The sequence below is a fragment of the Thunnus thynnus genome, chromosome 5, assembly GCF_963924715.1.
Source record: "Thunnus thynnus chromosome 5, fThuThy2.1, whole genome shotgun sequence".
Lineage (NCBI taxonomy): Eukaryota > Metazoa > Chordata > Actinopteri > Scombriformes > Scombridae > Thunnus > Thunnus thynnus.
Window position 1 is genome coordinate 35,139,801 of NC_089521.1, and position 25,090 is coordinate 35,164,890.

Here is a 25,090-nt window from a genome sequence, read left to right on the forward strand (position 1 = left end):
TGGAATCACAGCTCCATTTAAATTTACTGGTAACATTTCAACTGATTACAGGTCTTCCTCAGACAAATACCCACAGGAGGGTAATGAAGGATATTTATATCAAAATGACCAGTGACATAATCAATGTGTCAAGATATCCTCATCACTATGAAAATAAAAACATTAATGTGAACAGAAATATGTTTTCCTTGTGATAAGGATATCTTGACATATGTGAATGTGCTTGCAGGTACTCCTTGTAGTGAAGCACTACTCATGTATAACTTTGGCAACAAGCAGCTGTAACACATGTTTAACACTTTGATAGTGTGCATGTGTGAATCTTTACTGTAATACTGATGGCAGCTTTATAATGTTGATAATCACATCCAGACTTACCGAGCCTTTCTGCAGTTCCTCACAGCTGGGATCAGTCTCAGTTGTCCCTCCCGTGATGTGTTGTACTTCTCCAGGTCCAACTCATCCAGAACCTCCTCTGACATCTGCAGCATGTAGGCCAGAGCTGAGCAGTGGATCTCAGAGAGTTTCTTCTCTGATCTGTTCTCTGACTTCAGGAACTCTTGGATCTCCTGATGTACTGAGCGGTCGTTCATCTCCATCAGACAGTGGAAGATGTTGATGCTTCTGTCAGGAGAGATTCTTTGTGTGTTCATCTCCTTCAGGTTGTTGATGGCTCTCTGGATGATTTCTGGACTGTTCTCTGTCCGACCCAGCAGGTTGTTGATGGCTCTCTGGATGATTCCTGGACTGTTCTCTGTCTGACCCAGCAGGCCTCCTAAGAGACTCTGGTTGGACTTCAGAGAGAGGCCATGAAGGAAACGCACAAACAGGTCCAGGTGGCCATTTTCACTTCTGAGAGATTTCTTCATGGCTCTCATCAGGAAGTCATCCAGAGATGAGTAACTGCCGTATGTTCCCAGGAAGTCCTTCAGTACCTTTGTGTTCCTGTTGGTGTAACAGTGGTACATGTAGACTGCAGCCAGAAACTCCTGAACGCTCAGATGAACAAAGCAGTAGACTGTTTTCTGGAAGATCACACTCTCTCTTTTGAAGATCTCTGTACAAACTCCTGATAACACCGAGGCCTCTGTGACATCAAGACCCAACTTCTTCAGGTCTTCTTGGTAGAACATGATGTTTCCTTTCTCCAGTTGTTCAAACGCCAGCCTCCCCAGCTTCAGAAGAAGTTCCCTGTCAGCCTTCGTCAGCTCCTGTGGACTCACCTCATGTCCTTCATCATACTTGTGCTTCTTCCTCTTTGTCTGAACCAGCAGGAAGTGTGAGTACATGTCAGTCAGGGTCTTGGGCAGCTCTCCTCTCTGGTCTGTAGTCAACATGTGCTCCAGAACTGTAGCAATGATCCAGCAGAAGACTGGGATGAGACACATGATGTGGAGGCTCCTGGATGTCTTGATGTGTGAGATGATTCTGCTGGACAGCTCTTCATCACTGAATCTCCTCCTGAAGTACTCCTCCTTCTGGGCGTCAGTGAAGCCTCGTACTTCTGTTACCCTGTCAACACATATAGGAGGGATCTGATTGGCTGCTGCAGGTCGGGAAGTTATCCAGACCAGAGCCGAGGGAAGCAGCTTCCCCTCGATGAGGTTTGTCAACAGCACGTTGACTGATGACTTCTGTGTGACATCAGACACGACCTTCATGTTGTTGAAATCCAGTGAAAGTCTGCTTTCATCCAGGCCGTCAAAGATGAACAAAACTTTCCAGACAGCCAGCTTCTCTGCTGTGACCTTCTGTAATGTTGGATGGAAATCATGGATCAGCATGAGGAGACTGTACTGCTCATCTTTGATCAAGTTCAGCTCCCTGAACGAAAGCAGAATCACCAGACTGACATCTTGGTTTTCCGAGCCCTCTGCCCAGTCCAGAGTGAACTTCTGCACTGAGAAGGTTTTTCCAACGCCAGCGACGCCGTTGGTCAGAACGACTCTGATGTGTTTCTGTTGGTCAGGTGAGACTTTAAAGATGTCGTGACACCTGATTGGAGTGTCATGGAGAGTCTCCATCTTGGAAGCTGCTTCAAGCTGCCTCACCTCATGTTGGGTATTAACGTCTTCACTCTGTCCCTCTGTGATGTAGAGCTCAGTGTAGATCCTGTTGAGGAGGGTTTCACTTCCTGCTTCATCATTTCCTTCAGTCACACATTCACATCTCCTCCTCAGACTGATCTTATGTTCATCTAAAACCTCCTGCAGACCACTTTCTGCTGAAAGAGAAGAATAAAATGTGTAATTAAAAAGAAATATGTCTGACTGTGTTAATTTTCAGCAGGATAGAGGAGGTAGATTCCTGTCCTGTTTTCAGAGATGATGACATCAGCAGACAGATCTTCAGTCTTACTTTGTACAGTGCTGGTCTGACTGTCTGTCTGCAGTCCAGGTCTCGTTCTGGATCTTTTTCCACACTGGGGACAGGAAGAGTCTCCTGATGGAGCAGACTGGTCCCAGTATGAGATGATGCACTGTCTGCAGAACCAGTGTCCACAGCTGGTAGAGACTGGATCCTTCAGGATGTCCTGACACAAAGAACAGCAGGACAGCTGCTCCTCCACAGAAACACCCCTCCTCTTCCTCTTCCTCTTCCTCTTCCTCTCTCTGTGGACATGAACACAGTCTTTATGACACATGACATTAGTGGTGGCCAACCGACAGCTCATAAGTTGATGCAGTTCTTTCCCTATTGACCATATTTATGTTATATCCTCAGTGGTGAGAGCAAAACTACAAGAAGAGAAAAATACATTTGCTTGTTTTGTTGATTTCTGATGTTCTGGTATTGATGGCAAATTTTATAAGGCCATCGAAGCCTTGTATACTGCCCTGATTTTGTGTGTACAGCTAAATAATTTTAGGACTGGCTGGTTTCCTACTCCATTTGGAGCGAAGCAGCAGATGTACTTTCCCCTACATTATTTGCCCTTTATGTAGATGATTAAACTGAAGAAATTAAGCAGGCCAATCTAGGTATAGCGATTGATAATATGAATGTAAGTATTTTATTATATGCTGATGATATTGTGTTGCTTGCAGAGACAGAGATTAATTTACAAAAATGTTAAATATTTTGAGTTTATGGTGTAGTAAATGGAGACTGACTATTAATGATGACAAAACACAGATTATACATTTTAGAAAGCAATGTGAATGACAAAGCAACTATATATTTAAATTTGGACCAATGCCTCTAAAGTACACCAGTTCTTACACATATCTTGGTTTGGATTTTAATGAAAATATGTGCTTTACAGAGGGAATTAAAGTACCAGCAGAATCAGCAGGAAGAGCACTAGGGTCTGTAATGACTAAAATAAAATTGTGTCCTGAGCTTAGTTTTTCAACTTTCACTAAACTTTATGATTCAATGGTTGGCTCAATTTTATTTTGTGCTGCAGGTGTGTGGAGTTTTAAAGATGTAATGCCATCCAGAATCGAGCCATGGGGTGTTTTCTTGGGGTGCATACATTTACTGCTAAGCAAGCTGTTGAAGGTGACATCGGATGGGAGTCATTTCTTGTAAAGCAGAGAGTTGAAATGGTTAGGTTGTGGAACAGCGTTATGCAGTTGCCAGAGGAAAGACTGACCAAAAAGATCTTCAACTGGGATCGAGCACACAATTATCCTTGGTCGAGAGAGGTCACTGCAATATTTTCTCTTTCTGATTTGAATTTTATTTTCAGGAATAACTTGCAGTGTAATATAAATAAAGTTGCACAAAAATTATTAAAGATTTATAAGGAGCAATAGAAGGAAGACATTTATAAGAAGCCAAAGCTTAGAAACTACATTCAAATGAAAGATGATTATTATACAGAACCATATATAAAGCTAAACTTACAGAGAAGGCAAAGGTCCCTGTATGCTCAGTTAAGAACTGGTACTTTACCACTGGCAATTGAGGTAGGCAGATATAAAGGTACTCCTGGAGAGGAATGTTCATAGTTTTTTGTGATCTTTGTGTTGTCGAGGATGAATTTCATTTTGTTTTTCATTGCCCTCTGTACAATGACTTGAGGAATTGTTTGTTTGAAAAGATAGAATTGAAAAACCCCGATTTGTTTTGATTATCCGATGCTGATGTGGTGAGTTGGCTTTTTAATATGGAAATTTTTATTTTAGTGACATTTATAGGAGATGCTTGGCAGCTAAGACAGAGAACATTGTATCCATCATAATGGGACATTTCTTCCATGTAAACTAAATGTTCCGAAATGCTTTATTTCTGAATTTGTGGAACTGTACATTATGATATGTCATGTGGCCATCTTGGTTATTTTTGTCTAGTGTCTTGTAAGCCCATATGGGCTGGGCACCAGAAAGGTGCAGCACACTTAAATAAACAATTCAATCAATCAATCAAACAAACAAACAAACAAATGTTCAGAAGTAATTAGACAGACACAACAATGTGCCAGCAAAGGCAGAGAAGAAGAAGAAGAGTGCAAACTAGTAAACATGGATGTAAACAATGCAGGATTTAAAATACTAGATTCAAAAATCGACTTTGCAAATGTTTCATGAGGAGGGAAATGGATTCAACACATTTGTTAGACCACAAGGATTCACACAATGTGTTTTGGTCAGTAAGTCAATGTAAACATGACTTTTGTCTGTTAATAAGAAAACTCCACAGGGCTCCTTTAAGCTACTATGAGACTTTAAAAGTCAGGAAAAATAAGCAGGAGGCAACTGAGCAAAACAGAAAAATAACAGACTGCTGCTCTTTTGTCTTGTGTTGTGGTGCTGAACAGAGAGCTCTGCTAAATATCTTCATAATGCATCTTTTCATTTGTGTTTCTCTCTCTCACTGTTTCTGCTATAATCTCTCTCTCTCTGTGTCAGTGTGATACAACAGTTTTACACATTTGACTTTTCCCAAACGTTAAATGTCAGACTCAGTTTCCTCTGCTGCAGTGGTCAGTCTGCAGTGATAAATCAGCTGCAGCAGGCTGTTTGTATACATTTCCATTACTTCCTCCCATATTTTGTGTCTTTGAACAGGAACACGTTAAGACACATTCTGTATTGCAGGAGACCAAACACTCCATTTTCTTCCATTTTACCTGCACAAAACCCTGGTGCAGTCCTTTCGTAAATAAGGAGACACAATGTGACTTGTTACTAAATCCTTAGTAAATATCACCCTGGGTTACCTGCTACTACTTTAGATTGTTAGACTGGAAAATCAAATAGCAATAGCAGCCCTGTCTCTGTCTCTGGTTAACATGTACAAGATCTGTTCTAGATTACAGCTGAATGGAAGGTAGTTCATTATTTCTTTCCACTGTGTTTCCTTCATATCTACGCTACAACCTTAATGAAACCGTCTCACTGAATCATCTTCAGGTCAGTTTACAGTAGAAACAGTCTCTTACTTTGTGTCTGAGGGTCCAGGTTCATTACTGAAGACTGGAGGATGACCTTTAGACCGGTCACTCTTCATAGACAGACAGCTGGATATCAGAGACTCTGCTCTCTGTCTGTGGAAACAACAATTGTTTTACACATATCATTAGTTCTTGTAAAGAGCAGGTTTAACATGAAACATGGCTCAGGGTCATGATTCAATAATGACAACAGATAGTTATGTTCATCTCTCCTTCTTCATGTTCTAAACATTTTATCTACAGCTGGATATATTTGCGTGAAGAGTCTTTAAACATCTACATGTTTAAGAACACAAAGTCTGACATGTGAGCTGTGAAAATGCCAAATGACAAAAAATGATTTTTATATAACAGTTTATTTTTCTAACAGTTAAACACACAACATGTAATTTCAGCCACTAGGGGTCTCAATCAAAACAATAACAATAGATGGAGTGTGATGACGGTGTGAAGCAGCAAGGGATCATGGGAGTTGTTGTCTTTGTTGTTAAACAACCAGCTTCTCAGGGTTAGGATAACTCCAGTGTTCATCATTCAGGATGTCTTTACTGGGAGCTGAATTATTCGCAGAGGTCTCCCCCTCTCCAGAACAAACAGACCCACTGATTAAAACAGGTAAAAACACTGAATGAAGCAGTTTCACTTTAAAAATCAGTGTTTCTCCGACATTGTTTGGTGGACACAGGACATCAGGGAGGGGCTGTTAGCCGAGCTGCTGCTAACATTTTCTCAGCTTGTTTCTCTAATAACTTAATATCGAGACGTTCAGCAGATTTTTAGCATGAGCTGAATTATCGGAAGAGGTCTCCTCCTCTCCAGAACAAACAGACCCGGTGATTAAAACTGGTTAAAACACTGAATAAAGCAGTTTCACGTTAAAAATTAGTGTTTCTCTGATGCTGTACGGCGGACATAGCATGTCAGGGAGGGGCTGCTAGCCGAGCTGCTGCTAACTTTTGCTCAACTTGTTTCTCTGATAATTTAAGGTCCTTCAAAATCCTTCATCTGGTTAAAAGATACAGTTAAAAACGACCAAGATCTAAAAAGTTTATCATAAAATGTGGCTTAAGACAGAGTAGGAGTCGATTTATGACAGTTTCTGGCGGGTACCACAACGCCTTGTAGGTGTATATTGTTTGGTAGATGCCACTGTAGAGGACAAACACAACGCTGACGCATGTATCTTGTGTGTGTAAACTCTTTGGTAGAGGAGGTATGACGCCATTGACAGGTGACCAAATGAAACAGACCTTTACCTTGATTAAAATTACAAATTTCTCTGGGTTTGAAAATTGTTGGAACCATTTGGTTTAATGTAAGTACACAACTCAACAAAACATATAACATAGATCTAGTTGTTTTTAGACATTTTAATACAGAATAGATACATATTATAGTTTTAAACTAAAGGCACTGCTGCCTGATGCTGGGCTGTCAGATTAACTTGTTCATGTCTAGAAAACAAACAAAACAATCTGTCCTCTGTAATTTAACCTGCATTAAATATTGCAACTAGCACTCTTAAAACAAAATGAAAGCTATAAATGAAGAAATAATGCAGTCAATGCTCAAACAACAAAAAGATCAGTAACTGAATTAAAAAACACAGAATTATGAAAGAACAGAGTTGTAATGCAGGTTATCAAATGAGATTAAAAACTGAATCATCTTCAGGTCAGTTTACAGTAGAAACAGTCTCTTACTTTGTGTCTGAGGGTCCAGGTTCATTACTGAAGACTAGAGGAGGATCTTTAGACCGGTCACTCTTCATAGACAGACAGCTGGATATAAGAGACTCTGCTCCGTCCTCCTCTTCCTCCAAATCCTTCATCTTCTGGAGTCTGAGAGGTAAACCAGTAACACTGGAGACACACACACATACACAGTATAATAAACCCAGTCCTTCCTCTCAACTTAGTAGCTTCTTATTAGTTTACATGACTTTAACTACAACCATGTGTGTTTTCCAGCCATCACAAAGATAAACTTTGACTCTGCTTTAAATCCAACAAACAGACTTCAGATAAACATCTGTGTGGTTCTTAACTGTGACTTCTCTCTATTTTAACTGCAGCAGTGTGTCACGTTACATCACTGTGAGGACGCAGAAACCAGGAAAAGAACAAAGGAAACAACGTTTGAAGACGTCAACACTGTGATTTCATATTTTCCTGACACAGTTTAATCAACTAAACAATTAATCAGTAAAATAATCAGCAGATTGATCAATAATGACAGTAATCATTATTAGCAGCCCTGATATTAACACTCACCCTGCCTCAGACTGTTTTCCTCCTTCTGCTCTGTTGACTTTAAAATGGAGTCTGACTGAATAGTTTCACTTTTACTGTTTACTCCTCCCTTCTTCTTCTTTACTGGAAGTCGTGTGTGTGTGTGTGTGTGTGTGTGTGTGTGTGTGTGTGTGTGTGTGTGTGTGTGTGTGCGTGTGTGTGTGTGCGTGTGTGTGTGTGTGTGTGTGTGTGTGTGTGTGTGTGTGTGTGTGTGTGTGTGACTTCCTCATTGTACTAAAAACAGTTCTGGGTCAGAAATGCCTTTTGCATGTTTTTATTTGTATGATGTTATTTCACTTTGCATGTTGTTGGTTGACACTTTTACTTGTTTTGCTGTGTAACTTTTTTATTCTTGATCATTTGGTGTGTTTTGAATGTGTTTATGTGTGTTTTAAGTATTGATTATTTTGCATGATGAACTGGGCAGTAATGATACTGGGAGAGACACATCTCCAGTCATCCCACTAACTGCAGAATGAGCAACAAGCTGAGGAACCGGAGGACGCGGAACACACGAGCAGACGGCCCGGTTCGGAGAAAGAACCCAGAGACAGAGTCCGGAGCGGTTCGACACGACAGACAGCCACCAGCCAGCGACCCCGGCGTTACCGTGGGACTACATGCAGCAGCCAGTGTCCGGTTCACTCGGGGTGCTTTTCATTACGCTGACGTGTCTCCTCGCTTCCGTCTCTCGCGCCTCTTCCTCGAGCCTTAGCTCCTCCCAGCGAGGATGGAGGAATTTAATTTATCAAACGGCGTCATTTTGAGGAGACGACAAGTTGTTATAACTCACTTAGCCCTAAATGTCAATTATGAATAAGTCAGCAATAGAAATGACTAAGTAACAGTTTAAAGTCTAAAGTTTGTAATTAAAATTCATACACAATTAATGAACACTTTGCACTGTTACTTAATACTTTCTACATATTGATAGCTGGAAGGAAAACAGCTGATAACTGCTCCAATGAATCATCATCATCATCATCATCATCATCATCATCATCATCTGGCTGTCACAGAATAAGACACAAATAGACAATTTAAATCTGTTAATTACTGAAAGAACAGAACCGACATAAAGGAACAATAGAAACAGCTGCAGCCTGCAGAATATGTTTAAATAAAATGTTGCTTATTTAGTTTGTGAAAGTCTGACGTGCTTTTCAGGTTCAGGATGATTTTATAGGAGACGCAGCGTCATGTTTTTCTGAAGGAACTAAGACGCACTGAAACGGAGAAGAGGAGAAGCCTTTTGGCTCATGAAGAAAAATAGTAGAATGTTTTGTTGATTCAGTCATCTTTATTTCATAAATAAATAGGCTATGATCAGCTGCTGTTGATGCTTTCTGTCATGAAGTGACTGTTGCATGTCATTGCAGCCCCGAGCCAGTAGAGGGCTCTGGTTCCACTTGCCATTAAGAGGGATTATGTACAGTCTTACGCAGAATGTTATGGCAGTAACCAAGAGAAGTCGTACCCCCATGTTGGTCATGTTATAATGTGGTTATGGCCGTTACTACATTAAAGCCAGCTCAGCTGAAGACAAGTGTCGTATCTGATGACGTGTACCCTAAGATATCACACTTTCATTCCTTCTCCACAGGCAGTTTTCCTGATCTGCTGTATTACAATAACAGCCCGACTGTTAACTGTCCCATCAGATCAGCTGATCAATCAATACACACTCTTTGGATCAAAGGGGTGTTGCTGTCCGTTAAAACACTTCCGCATAGGATACACCTGTGTTTACTCGCTCTACTCTCCTCCTGGAGCCTCCTCTCTCCTCGCTCCTTGTCTCCTCCAGGTGCATTTAAGGGATCGGAAGATCCTCCATGACGGCGGAGAGAGATCGGTTTCCGGCTCACGGAGGAGAGAGGACGCGAGGAAGCAGAGAATTAGCGTATTGAAAAGCAGCCTCGGGTCTGGGTCAGCAGTTGGTCAGCTGTCGCCCAGAAAACCGCGAGTATCCTCCCAGAGAGGCAGACGGGGAGGACTGTAACTGAAGACAGGAGTGTTCGGCCCGCAGTGGGGAACTCTCTACCCGCTCTGGTATCTCTGCTCGTCCGCAGATCCCACGGAGTTGATGTGAGAGGAGGCGGGAACTCGGAGTTAATAAAAGTAGTAAGAGCTTTCTATAAACATTATTGACAAATGACTAATTATCTCCATATATTTGTACATCAGACACTGAGACAGTTTTTGGTAAATAAGCTTTATTGAATAAAATATGACAGAGGACAGCGGTGAGTTTACTTATATTTTGTCTGTTTCATGACGTCTTGCCCTGAATTCTTACATATAAAAGCAATGTCAAAGTTGTCCAGCAGATGTCGCCATTTTGACCATCAAATGCTTTGAAACTGAAGCATTTTCAACACAACTGCTTCATATTGATTCACTGCTTCAGAAAGCTTCATTTGTCCCATAACTACAGTAAATATTATCAGCTGTACTCACTAGTGTTTGGCAGAGACTCTGCTGTGTGTGAGAAAGTCCTGATGATACAAGTTTATTTTTTCTTCTCAGAGAAACAGGTTTGTCCTGACTGCAGCTCTCTGTGAGTGTGTGATGTTGAGAAGAATGTTTTTAATAGCTGATAATGAAACAGCTACAGCAGATCAGTTCCAGCTCAGATGAACAGCTGGAGGTCGACTGATTAACCAGATCAAACTAGTTTTCAGTGTCACATTAAAGTGTTGAAAATCAAAATATTCCCTGTCAGCAGTAGAGCCTTTAAACTGGGATTCATTTTCTTCAGTAAAAACTGAGTTTGAAGAATCACTTTGGATGCTGAGAACAGACATTTGGGATTAATCAATACTAAAAATAATTCTTAGTTGCAGCCTTGAATCATTTTCAATAACTCTTTACTGAATGACATGATGGACTTTTATACTTCCACTCCACTACATTTCAGAGGGAAATATTGTACTTTCTACTCCACTACATTTATTTGACAGCTTTAGTTACTTTTCAGATGAAGATTTGACACAATGGATAATATAACAAGCTTTTCAAATACAACACATGACTTTTACTGCAGTAAAGGATCTGAGTATTTCTTCCACTGCTAGTAATTAGCTGCTCACCAGCTACACTAGTTCATCAACTATCTACTATGTTGAGTCAAACTTCCACTAAATCTATCAAAGTACTAAAGCACAACATACTTCATTAATAATTACAGCTGGCTAAATGTGAATAAATATGTTTTATCCTCATTCAAAATCTAGCTGAGGCTTCATTTAACAGTTAATTAGCAGATATTTAAGGTGTTATTTTCAGGACATTTTACAGAGAGGAGGGTGTAATTAAATAAACAACCTGATATGCTGATATATCCACTGACACAAAACTACACACTGAAAACTCATTGATTTTATTATTATTCAAATGAGGAACTACATATGAATCTCAGTATATTGACTGCATGCCAACCAAACCATCTTAACACTTTCCCCCATTTCTGTCTGTAAAATGTCCTAAAAATGAAGCTGAAAATGTCTTTGAAATGAGTATAAAGTTAAAATAAAGAAAATCTGCTTCAGTCATCAGTCCACCTCTGTGAGCACATTTGCTTTGTTTTTTGGGAGTTTTACAGCAAACATTCAGACTCCTGATTGTACACTGATACAAAATAAGGAGGAAAATCAACATGAAACAGACGACTGAGCTTCAGGTCTTCACAGGTTTGTTTGTTTAAACTTCATGTATGAACACAGGCAGGTCTGTTTTATTGGACCCATGAAGACCTCCAGGCTGAGCTGGAATTGTCTCACACACAGACAGACTTCTACATCATTAATCCCGGGTAGTATTTGCTCAGATTAGGACTGCTTGCTGTGTTTTGAGCACCATGAGATGCTACTGGTTCCCTCCTGAGTCAGTTTGAGTCCAGCTCCACGTCAGCAGAGAGGAAACAGAACTGCTGCTGGACAAACAGAAAACAGAAAAACAGCATCTACAGTCTGACAGTCCAGTGCTGAAACTCCACTTTCTGTCCGCTTCATCTCACAGTTCAAATGATTTTCTACAACACTCCAGATGGATCATATCATCTCATATCTACCTCATTTATGTTTTGAATGACAGTGTTCATTACAGCTACAATAAGGGCAAAAATATCCTCATTTTAATAATAAAAATATGTTTTCATGCTGATGTGAACAGATCTGCAGAGTAAAGGTTGGACAGACTGACGCTCAGTGAAGAAAATACAACTTCACTCTGAATATTATTATTAAATACCATGACAGATGAGTCTAAACATACGTGTATCATTGGTTTAATGCTGCACCATGTAGATTGTATTTTCTAACAAAATGAGCAGCAGCTACAGAGACACTTAACATCAGGCTACAACATGCTCAGAGATGTCCACTGTCAAGGAATAAGAGTCCAAAACTAAACACTACTAAGATTCTCAGTCTTCCATCAACGTGTTTCTGTGATCAGATGCTTGAATATCAACACTGGACTTAACAGAGCAGCTTCCTTCAACACAACCACAGTTCACAAAACTTCACATCAATAATATGAAGCTTTCACCAAAAAACATCAAAGTCCAAACTGGGTTTAGTACTTAACAAGTGAAATAATCTGAGATGAAATCAAAAATGATCAACTGACTGTGGATGTTCATTCATGAGCTTCAGAAACAATATTTGATGGAGAAAATCTGATCTAAGCACAAAGATGAAACTAAACTAAACTAAAGGTCAAATATCACAGACACAACAGCTCTATTCACTGAATGAAGGCCATGAGATCTGCTTGAAAGCTTCCATGCTAGTAAGTGGCCCTTTGTGCTTTGATTATAAAGTATATGGCCAAAAGTAAAGGGACAGCTGAGTGGTTCCTTTCCCCTAAAACTGTCTACTTGTGACTCTGCATCACAGGCTGCATCTGTCTGTTGGTTGTGAGCAGTTCAGATCAGATTATATTGTTTTCTGAGTCCTGGAGACATAAAATGATGTCAGCATGCTAACAAACATACGTGTAATGACAATGCTAACATGCTGATATACAGCAGGTATAATGTTGAGCGTCTTCACCATCTTAGTGCAGCATGTTAACATGTTCTGAGGCTGATGGGAACGTCATTCCTTCTGAAGGTATTTGCTCATAAAGCAAAGTATTGACAAATGAAATGCTGAGCTGATGATACATGATGGACAGTCAGAGGATCACTAAAGTTATTAGGGTTCATCCTCTAAACCACGTCTGCCAGCATGGAGAAAAGTCAACCTTTTGTGTTTGTGCAGCAGAAATATGTTTTTGATGATTTTCTATGGATTGATCTTGTGAGTCTTTGTGGGGGTCCTGACTCCCTGGTTGGGAGCCTCATACTTTAGTGTCCTTTTGTTTCCTGGTTTGGTTGAAGCCACTTAGTCTCAATGAAGGAAAATCTTAAAGCTACAGCATACAGTGATATTTTACACAATAAACCTTGTGCTGACAGTTTGGGGAAGGACCTTACAGCAATTTTCAGCTGTCCACATACTTTTGGACATATAGAACATCACAAACATTCAAAGACATATTTCTGTTCCAAATTCTCTGATTGCAGCTTCTTAAATGTGAATATTTTCTGCTTTCTTTAGTTTCTATGACAGTAAACTGAATATCTTTGAGTTGTGGACAAAACAAGACATTTGATGACGTCATCTTGGACTTTGGGAAACAGTGTATTAAAACAAAAACAAAACAAAACAAAACAAAAACAACAACATGTTGATAGTTTGTTTCCTGTGGGAGGAGCTAAGAAGCATTTATTCTCTCTTTTTTATTTGGGTCCCATCAGCTTTTTCCTTCCAACAAAACAACTATTTAAAATCAAGTTGCTCAAAAAAACAACAAAACAAAACAAGAAAAAGCAAAACAAGCAAAATATAAAAATTAGAAATCAAGTGAAATAACTCTACATTTGAAAACTGTGTTTGAAAAGATGAAAGTAATTTATTATTAAAAAAAGTTAAAATAAATAGCTAAAAATAAAATATAATAACAATATACAGGACAGACTTTCTCATTGAAGTGAATGGGAAGGTGTGTCCAAGGTTTTGGCTGGTATTGTATATAAAACTGGATGATAAAATATATTAAAAAAGAAAGAAGTAAAAAAGCTTTTATCTATGTGAGATTGATCAGTTTTTGTTTTAGTGACTTTTTGAAAGAAAATCTACTTTTGATGCGTCTTTTTGTTGCAGCAGAAGAAGAAGTTTGTTTGATTATTACATCTGTGACAGAAAGCAGGATGTTGTAGTTTGTCACTAAAGAAATGTGGTAAAAAGATCTTTCTCTATGTACGCTCACTAAGAAGGTCATCATCAATAACTGTATTGTTTGAAATATGCCAACTCAGAAAGAACGGATGACTGAAGCTACAGAAATGATGAAGTTAGAAAAGGAAGCTTTTAGACTGTAAAATAATGAGACAGAATCCATGAAACATGAGCACCAGTGGAAAAGTCCTTAATGTCACAATACAAATCAATCCAACCTTTTCATTTGATTTGACTTTTTTCTCTTTATTTGAATGAATTGAATAGTTGTTGTCTTCTTCTTCTGTCAGTGCTGCTCTACAGTATGAACACTGCATGCTGCCTGTGCTGTAAGATGTAAGTACAGTGAGAATTGAAGGACATTAATAAGGTTTATGACTGTTATTGTTTGAGGGTAAAGGCTTGCTTCAGATTTTCACATTGTTTTGGGAGCGTTAGAGATGGTAGGACTCAGTTGTTTCTTCATTAACTGTCAGAATTCTCTATTTTCTGTCTTTCTCTTTGTACTTTTGTGAGTCAATAAAAAAAATAAACATGGTGAATTATTACAAATGACATTTTACATAAATATTACAAGACTAGATTTGATTTGAGCCTCGATAATCGTTTTTGCATCTCAGAGAAAAACTAAAGTGTTTCTCAGCAGAACTGTGTTAATCCAAAAATGTGCCTATTAGATATGGCGTACATTAAAAACACTTATTAGGACAACAACAATAATAATGATAATAATAATAATAGTAAAGATAAAAAGCTTTGTGAAGTGCTGTGTATAGATAGAGCAGAAAGATACATTATACAACAATATAAAATGATAAAAAATAATAAGAAATAATATATCAAAGAAAACCACTACAAAAGCACATAACTAAGAGGTATTAAGAAAACACTACAAAAACTCATTAATTGAGAGATAAACTTTGAAATTTGAAAATCCAAAATGAGAATGACTAAGAAAACTGACATTGCCACCTCTTGGACTGGACTTCATCACTTCTATGCCTGTGAAAAATAGAGATGAGATGTGATGTTGCTTTTCATTGAAATGTCTTGCAACAGGGCTGGTTACATCCTTTCTCTTAATAGAGCTCCTGTGTTTACTTACAGCCTGATGCAAATGACTTGTTAAATATTGTTATGAGATATAAACTATTCATTGTGACATCATATGTTTGCATATAAAAGCTAGATACCTTTAATATTTACACACAGAGCAACTCTGAAATGTCATCTGGAGCCATGAAGAGCCTTTAAAAGTAATCAATCAAATCTTTACAATCAATCCTAAAACAAACAGGTAACCAGTGAAGTGATGATAGAAATGGAGTAATATGATCTCTTTTCCTGCTTTTAGTTCAAAGTCTGACAGCAGCAGTGTTCTGTGCTGGTTTTATAGATATTATTTGAATATGTTTTAATGGTGAAAACAGGACTGGACGAGCTGCTGATATGATCATCAAAACTTAGACTGGAATCAAAAAATACAAAGTTTTTCACCACAGAACCAAGATATGATTTGACCTGCATGCAGGTTTTCTGGACCAATGATAAATTCTTTCACAATTTAACTGAATGAAATTTGTGGACATCCAATCTGTCACATCTGTCACATCTGGGCCCGTATTTATCAAGCGTCTCAGAGCAGGAAATCACTCCTAACTGGCCAAAAGTGATCAGAGTGATGCATCTCTGCTTCTACTTTTAGGAGAAAAAGCCTTTTATCAACTTTCCAAACTTGGTAAATGATTCCTATCTCTGTCAATATTTAGGAGCTGCAGGAGATGGAGTTCAGGCAGAGATATTCCCTGAGAGGAGAGATGTTTTGGGAACACTTGATGACACTGAGCTTATTAAAAGATTGTTTGGACTAAAACAGAATCATTAGTGAGACTGACTTTGTGTGTGATGCAGAGGAGAACACATGATGTTTCTACACAACATCATTTAAATAAATACAGAACGTCCTCACAATGTTACACTTTATGGTAACGGGGAAAATGCAGCTGTGCAACAGTGACGATTCTGTCAGAAGCAACAATGATGGAAGTCATGAATCAAACTTTGATCCTGCTTAATGCACGTCGTAAAGATAATGAGCATGACGAGGGTCCTCAGTTACAGCCCACTAAAACTTTGATTTACACACAATCATGTCAGCTGCAGAATGAAGGATATCTCAACTTCATTACAACAGCTCAAATATTTTATAGGCTTATTTTTTATTGAGGCTCCTTCAAATAACAGCAGAGCTACAGCCTGATATTTGAGAGAGGAAGATGCACCTGAACAATATATGTTTCTATTGTTACGCTGTATTTACCTTCATGTAGAGAACACAAGTTAACTTGGGGTGTAGTTGAAAGAGGAATTGGACAGTGGAAGAGAAGATGTTCTTCATGGAGAGGGTTTGCAACATGTGTCTGTGCAATATGTGCAAGATGCAGCACTATTACAGGCTGTGAAACCATGTGGCTGAACCAAGATCATTTCACACAGCTGAGTCTAATTACCTGTTATCTTCATTAACATATAGGCTACATTTATTTCTCAGGCTTTCTTTACACCTTGTAAATATCATCTTATAATGAATTTTGGCATCATAGTTTTGTTCCATAACCTTGGTAAGTTACCTGCCTGGTTATCTGCGTATACACATAATATACCAAATTACCACTGTTTCATATTTCCAGCTGAGACTGTGAGAAAACTACAACACGTCATCATTATTTCTACTTTGCTGCTCTGACTGTGGTAAAACAGCGATGTCTCACTCTCTCCCAGGAGTAATCCTTCTCCTGCTGACAGTCACAGTAAATTCTCTTCTGCTTCATTAATTAGTTTTAGTCCTCGTTAACTCTCAGTGTGATTCTGAGACGCTTGATAAATATGGGCGCAGGGTCAGAGTCTGACTTATAACACCTGTTTTTAATCTTTTCTGCATCAAACAGCTCATGTATAACACATCTGTAAAGTGCTGATTCAACAAAATCCAGAGATAACTGTTCAGTTTGTAGTCAGTTAAGAGACTTAAGTGGAGATGACAAAATCCAGATTCAGACTCCGGTCCAGATGGATCATCAGGATCCAGCTGATCCTCTCTCAACACACACTCCTGGATGTTCACTCACACTCTGACAGAGATCACTCTCATCTGATGAGAGAAGAAGAAACAACAGAGGTCATAAATCAGTGTTTAGTGAGACTCACTTCATCAGCTGTCAGTCAGTGATGCAGCACATCCAGTATAAAGAGCAGCAGGGACTTCAGTCCTGTTCAGACCAGAAGTGGAACAGCTGTGCAGCGTAGCCTGCTTCCTTTCAGCTCTCATGTTAACATGTTGGAGTGAACACACTGAGCTCCAAGCTCACACACCTGCACAGACTTTTGCTATCAAGTCTGTTTACTCTGCAGATTTCACTCAAGTACACAGAGGAAATAAAGTGCTGAGAGTCATGAACAAATCATTACTGCAGAAACAGAGACATTCACTCATCACTTTACTGATGGATTTACTGTTGATACATGTGAACTGTTAGAAAAGTTGAAAGCTACAGAGTCTCTGTGGGATTTGAAGATCTTTCCTGCTGTTAAATCATCACATGACAATCAGTCAGAGCTCTCAGCTAAACAGCTGCTGTGATTCCTGGACTTCAGCAGAGGTTCTGGTCTGTATAAAGACCACATGGTTACTAAGCGTAATGATGCTTGTGTGAAATCAGAGCCAGTGATTTGCAGGCTGCAGTCAGACTGATCTTAGAGCTCTGACAAAGATGAACTGATCAATTCTTTAGTGTTGAAATGAGAGAACAAACACTTTCAGATCAGATTTGATGGTAGGACAGTTTGATGATGAGGACCACTGTCTCTATACATCTTGTAAGACTGTCAGCTGTAATCCAGCTTTATTTCCTGCAGACATCAACACAACAACAACAGTCGTCTTCACATCAACTCAAACACATGATCACAACAAGCTTCTGGCTGATCTGATTGGCTGACTGTTCTCTCTCTCTCTGTCTTTCTGTCCAATCCTGAAGCCTGTCACCATTCTCCTCTCACAGCTTCACTGAGGAAAGCAGCCACTGAGAAGGTTGAAGGTTCACCAGGAAATACTGGATCTTTGCTTTGATACTAACTGTGTTTAATACAATACTGCTGAAACCAGCACGGACTGACTCCAACTCTCTACTGACCTCAGAGTCTCCAGTCTACAGTCTGGACTCTCCTGAAGATCAGACAGCAGCTTCACGTCTTCGCTCTGCAGCTTGTTTCCTCCCAGATCCAGCTCTCTCAGACGGGATGAGGGGTTGGACTTCAGAGCTGAGGCCAGAGAATCACAGCTGATCTTTGACAAATTGCACCACCCCAATCTGAATAAAGAATAAATGACGTCACTTTAGAAAACAAAGTTCCTTTTTTAAATCATTCAATGTTTCATAATCTGTTCAGATGTGAAGAAGGTTTAGAAGCTGCTGGAACAGCCTTCAGAGGATCTGAGAGGAGCTGAAAATATACATATTTTTAAACATAAACTAAAAACCACCTGTTTAGTCTGGCTTTTATGTAGTGTTTTATCATTTTATGGTTTTATTATTGATACTTATTTTATTGATCATCATGATTTATTTTATTCTATTTTGTTTATCAACATTTTACTGTTGATCATTATAAATTATTTTATTTTATTTAATGTTTTATTAACATTTTACTATTTTACTAATCTATTTATAATGTGTAGTATTTGACAACTTTGTTATCTTTATTGCTTGTATTATCTTTTATTATTTATATTTTATTATCTTAACTACCCATTTTTTATTGTTGTCTTATTTATTGAACCCTTTTTGCTTTTTAATTGCTTTGGTGTTCATTAGTCTCTAAATCCATTTTTAACATCCTACGTTTTGTCAGTCACTTGTGCAGCACTTTGAATTGCATTTTATTTGTTTGAAAGGTGCTATATAAATAAAGTTTGATTGATTGATTGATAGAATGTAGAAGTTTATAAAATGGAAACTCCAAACAGCTGAACCCAACAGGATGCAGGTTAAAAACTGTCAAATCCAAACAGTGAAAAAGAGCTCTCATTAATATTAATGACAACATGCTGCTACTTCAATAAAGACGTAGTGACTTCACCTCTTAAACTCTGCAGCTCCACCAGTGACTCCATCTATACAAACTCATGTTGTGCAGCCAAACACAAGTAAAAATGCAAAAAGACTCAAACATGACACAGCTATATTTTTAGTCCTACATGTGCAAAACAGTTGAGCAAGAATAATAAAAGACCTGCATCACTTGCAAGGGCTTCATCATTATGCACATTTAAAAAAACATAAATGCTATCCCATAATGCAACACATGGACTGTCAGTTACATTACTGCCTTCTACTGGATTGAAAATAAGACTCAGTTCTCCGATTTAATCTAAATGATTATATATAAAATAAAACTAATATATATATTCCCACCCTCATCCCATTCTCTAATATAACTTCTCAATCGAGGCTCTGAGAGAGTCTGAAAGCCTCTCAGCAGCCTCTGCACTTCCTCTCCAGTAATAATCTCTATTCTCTCAGATTACCTTTCTGCCTCAGCAGCACAATTAATCACCATGGACAGAAGTGCTCAGAACTTCACTGTGTGTGTGTGTGTGTGTGTGTTCTGAACGATCAATATCAATCATCAGACATTATTCATTAAAACACATTAAAGAGTATTATAAAGAAATATTTCTCCTTCATCAAATAAACCTTTTAAACCATTTACAACAGATATTAGTTGAGAGGATCTTCTGTATACAGATGTGACTCTTTACCAAAAATTATAAACATTAATTGACTTTAACAACTAACAGTGGACATTTTCTACAGTTTCTTTAAGAATCAGTCATCTTTTATAACTACAGACTAAACTTTTTACAGTAAAAAATGAAAATATGGGAAAAAAATAACTTCATGGATGTAAGTTATGTATGTACATAAATTAGGTTCAGTTGTTAAACATTAAGATCAACAATAGTAACAGACAGTCAGTGAACTGACCTCAGAGTCTCCAGTTGACAGTTTGGACTCTCCAGTCCAGCAGACAGATGCTTCACTGCTGAGACAGACAGCTTGTTCCAGCTCAGATTCAGCTCTCTGAGGTGGGAGGGGTTGGACTTCAGAGCTGAAGCCACAACTTTACAGTGAGTCTCTGAGAGTCCACAGTCAACAAGTCTGTAATGCAGATAACATACATACAATATACACTTTAATAATAAATATAGATTCTAGGCATTTTGATCACTAAACAAACTAAGATGTGATGAATAGCTCAGTTATCTCTGTTGGCAGAGCTGGTCGGCCATTAATCACAAGGTTGGTGGTTTGAAACTTGAGCTCCTTCTGTCCACATGTCCAAGTGTCTTTGAGCAACACACTCAATCCAAAATTGTACGTGTATGTAAAAAAATGTGAGTCACTTTGAACAAAAGCGTCTGAAAATGAAAGTAATGTAAATGTGTCATGTTGTGATTTAGCCTTCAATCAAAGTTGAGTTATTCAGTAAGTCTCCTCACTCTCTCTGCTGCTGTACTGCAGACTTTTTAATGGGATTCTCTGTTTTGGTTTCATCTTGCAGACAAAGGCAAAGAAAATGGAGTTGCATTTATGCTTCTATAAAGTCCACAGTGATTGCTTCTTATTTGTCTTAAATGTCTCCTTGCTTTGCTCACTTGAGTCGTATCCTTGTGTCTTAGTCCCTCCCACCTAAGATACAAGGGAGAGATGCAGGAAAAGATGTGAGGGAAGAAGAATCAAGGAAACATGTTTTTGGACGTCCTTTCCTTTCAGGCGTCATCTGAAGTGACGTCAGCTGTCAGTCTACAGGTGTTAACAGCTCTTCAGTGTCTTTTCATGTGCTGGACTTTAAATGTGATGTATTGTCTAAAAAATGAATAATGGCGTACAGTTACCGCTGCCAGCACAGTGATGTAGTGATGTCCTCCAACATGACAAAAGACAACGTGAAATATCTCTGCATGTTTCTCCTGAAATAAACTGTTTGACAAACATCTGCATGTTATATTGTGAACAGATCCATCAAACAGTTTGTAACTGCTCAGACACTGAATACACATTTCTACTGGCAGCAACTTTTTCTAAAATATATTTGTTATTAGCATCTGCATTCATTGATATTCTGTTTGTAAATTCATTATTTAATAATTCATGTTATGATGAGAATGTCTCATAATCTGCAGGAATAATTTAAACTTGTAGTTTATATGTTTTAAGGAAAGAGGAAATATGTAAACATATCTAACATCAAAGTTTACTTTCTACCTTGTCACAGTCTGGCTCTATGTATCTTCCTCTCAGCTCTGAGTGAGTCTGGCTCTACTAAGTTCACGTCTCACTCACACCAACTTTCTTCCTCACTGCTTTATGTGACTATCTAGTCATGTACAGTGCTGGTTATGGAGCGGCTTGTTTAGTGTTGGCTTAGTTACTCTTCATCTAGACATCACTCTCTTAGGTTGTATTTATCCATCATCATTTATGTGTTACACTTCTGTTATCCAGTCCTTTTGCTCATGTAATTTTACTCATTCATACGATGAGTTGCCAGTTTTTATGAGCATCTTATTTCACCACAGTAGTGATGTCTGTATATAGTTTGTGTTCAACATTAGATGCACTATGCCACTCCCATCTGCCCTGCTATCACTGCAATCACCTCATTCCCCTCACCTGAGCTTCCCGCCCATCTCCCTACACACAAATTATCAGGAGACAGTTTCACCTTTCTCACTGCTGTTATATAGGAGCATGTGTTTAGTTTAAGGAATTGTTATGAGGAAAATGCAATCTGAGACACTATTGCATTTTATTTTATAGGAACATCATCTGTCTCATTGTGTTTTGGGGGTTTTTAGTTTTCTGTTTGCTCTGTGTTTCCGTCCTGTGTTCATGTACTCCTCCCCAGCCTGCTTTTCCCTCCTCACTTTCCCTCCACACCTGCCCTGCATCAGCCTCGTTAGTCCTGCCCTGCTCCCTGTGTCTTCACCAGCCAATCAGCTTCTTTCCTGTTATCCTGCTCCACCTGCACCTCATCCCCTCTTCAGTTCAGTTTTATTTAAATCCTGGGGGATGTTCCATCAAGCTGGCTAACGGGATAGCCTGGTTTATTTCGATAAGCCTCGATAATTTAAGTGAGAGTTCGTTCCATCACCGCAGCTTATATGAATCCCAGCTCAGTAACCATGGTAACTTAATCAGCAGAACTAGCTGCTCCGTGGCAGGTTAACGGTCAAACTTAATTCAGCTGCGTGTCAAAGAATGTCTGACGGACGGAAACAGACTCTCAAAAGACGGTTCCATCAAGAGTCTTTTCACACTCACAACCCTTTTATTTAAAAGCTCAGCATTTATAATTTAAGAAATAAAAGTGTGCCAGCGTTATTTTGAAGTTATTTATTTATTCATTCACTCATTTTGTTCAAGCTGTGAAGACAAAAAGAAAATTAAATAAAGTCCAAACCATGACCTTCTGCTGTGTTTAAATGTATACAGTATTAACTGCTTATAGTGATCACAGTTACAGTGATCAGCTGTTTATATGGATCAAAAAGCTCTGAGACAGAATCATTCATATACAACATTTATGCTGTTTAATAAGTAACCTATAGAAATCAAGTAGTCCACCTACAGTGATCATTTTGGGTCTCTTCATACATGACAACATGTGGAAAAACATTTTAAACCACGTAAATCTATTTTTGTACTTTACTCCCATGATAAGCAGCTGCTGCTGCGTGAACACTGACATCATGACAGAGACAGAAAGTCATTTTCTCTCAGTGACAAACGTCGTCTCCTCAAACCTTAGGACAATAAAAGGGAGGAAGAAATTTAAGTGAAATTCACTGCTCTCTTCACCTGTTCTGCCGCCGGGGAAAATAAGAAACTTGTCATTGGCAAAAGTCAGAACCTGCTGCTTCAAAAATGCTCACAATGCGTTTGAAACAGCTGTACTGTATCATGAAACAGTCAATAAAATTCAGTAACTTTATATTCATGTAGGCTAATAAATATACACATGTCAATTAGATGGTTTTCTGCATGACAAATAAAGAAAAAGAAAAGGTTATGATATTATAGTGATATTTGACCCGGACAGACGTGATCAGCAGTTTCCACTTATTTATATCCTTCTCCAGTTTCTTTATCTCCAACTGCAACTTAATTTTTAACTTTCAGCGATGCTTGTAAATGGACATTTTGTGAAAGAGAAAATATGTCAAATAGTATGGTAATGTTGGTAAGTTGGTTCTCTTAAGTTGCCTACACCATCATTTTAATTATACATCTGATATTATCCAGTCTAGTGATAATATAACCACAGTCACTGATCTGTCTGCTTGCCTCATGTCTCCCCCCACACTGATTACACTGGGGATCTTTTTCACAGTTTCTGCTGCTGCACGTCTCATCTCCACATTAACCACATATCCCCAAATCATGTCTACACACAAGCCAGCTGTGTCCACATTTCCAACAACGTCTGCACTGAATGGGTTTGGGAACAAACAGCCTTACTGGGTAACTGATATGATCTAAGAATACTTTGTCAGGCAGGATTTCTCATTCAAAATGCAACACACCAGGGACCAGATGCATAAAACTCTGTGTAGATTCATGACTAAAACTGTGTGTACGCATAAAGCCACAAACATGCAGACGCATTCTTTTCGTCAGATTTATAAAGCCGTGCGTACGCATGGTTGTGTTTTATAAATCTCAATCATTGAGGAACTGGGTGCATGTGCACGAGCCTCATTTCCACTCCCACAATGAACCATAAATGGATGAAGACACACCCTGAACCAGCCGTTTTCATATCAATTGGTCACCTGCCTCATCAGTCTGTACAGCTGTCAATGAAACAAACAGGAAAGAAGAAGTGCAGTTTCACTAAATTGTGTTGCAGCGGCGAGTTTCTCCAACAGCCAGAATAGCTGTCATTACGCGCCACCATTACACACGGCTGTGCAGCTCTTTATACCATCCATATCATTAATTCATCACATGGACTGTAAATCATCGTCAGCAGTAATATCTCAGAAATGGAATCAATGTTGTAGTTTGTAGCTCATATCTAAACCGACTTTACAAGGTGTGCTACAACTAAGGATAAAATAAAAAGAATAATAAGAGAAAAATAAAATGTTGGCTCCTATGGAAATTAAAGGAATGACAAAATTAAACACAAAAATAATTAATCAATGTTAAATTAATAAATGCGCCTTTGATTGACATTTTACAAATACCTGTGTAAACACCCCAAAAGAACCCAAAAACACACACAATCAGTGCAGCTGGTTATCAACCTAAACAAACAATGTTTTACTAAAAGATTCCATCTCTCAGCTTATATTTCACCTCCACCTCATCACATCAGCCTCAGATCTTGTGGTGTACTTTCATTAAAAGTCATTGGTGTGCTTAAAGACAATATTAAGCTATGCATATTGATTTTATAAGTTTATAAGCAATAAGGGCTAGTGTGATACAATTTGTATTGGTGTAGGTATAATCTCATGAACCATATTTAATCACAATGTACATATAGAGGCACAGTAGAAGAATCATAATCATACACTGGAGAAATTTGAGTGTGTTTGTATTACATGTCACTTTGCTTGGGTCTGCATTAAAGTCTTCACCTCTTAAAAAAATACTCTCTGGAGGAGATCAAGAAATAAGGGTGTAAAATGACTAGAATAACTTATAAAAAAATAAAAGGCCAGAAGACAACTTGGCAATAATGGTGTAAAATGATTCCCAATACTTATATAAAAATTGGATATAATCAGGTAGAATTGAATATGCCAGTACATATCCTCAAACAGCTCAAAACCTGTTTTGAAGAGTTTTGACCAACAACGAGTGACGGAGATAAAAGTAACATAATAATTGGTCAAAAATTAGGGAGGGTGGATGATAAGGTGTGACCTATGCCGACCCAAGGGAATAAAAACAATGCCCCAAAGAAAAAACCTTCAGAGCGATTTGGTTCGTTGTAAAAGTGCTGATTGCTCCCCTTTTTTGCCGGCATTAAAGAACACT

General features: G+C 38.5%; 1 protein-coding gene across 28 annotated transcripts in view; it reads right to left on the reverse strand.

Annotated features, from left to right (window-relative positions):
* LOC137183723 (protein NLRC3-like) overlaps positions 1–25,090 on the reverse strand; it is a 171,664-nt gene that overhangs the window by 105,476 nt on the left and 41,098 nt on the right. For 10 of the 28 annotated variants that reach the window (XM_067591004.1, XM_067591005.1, XM_067591002.1 and 7 more), the window contains exons 5-6: positions 7,105–7,263; positions 5,390–5,494 (exon numbers count right to left, since the gene is read on the reverse strand). The exons of 2 other annotated variants lie outside the window; for them this stretch is intronic. In XM_067591004.1, coding sequence (XP_067447105.1) covers positions 5,390–5,494; positions 7,105–7,263 — 264 coding nt within the window. Of the gene's footprint in view, positions 1–378; positions 2,225–2,358; positions 2,613–5,389; positions 5,495–7,104; positions 7,264–10,072; positions 17,123–18,158; positions 18,347–20,023; positions 20,198–25,090 lie in introns of those variants that run through there. 16 more of the 28 variants (XM_067590992.1, XM_067590991.1, XM_067590986.1 and 13 more) reach the window with 6 other exon arrangements.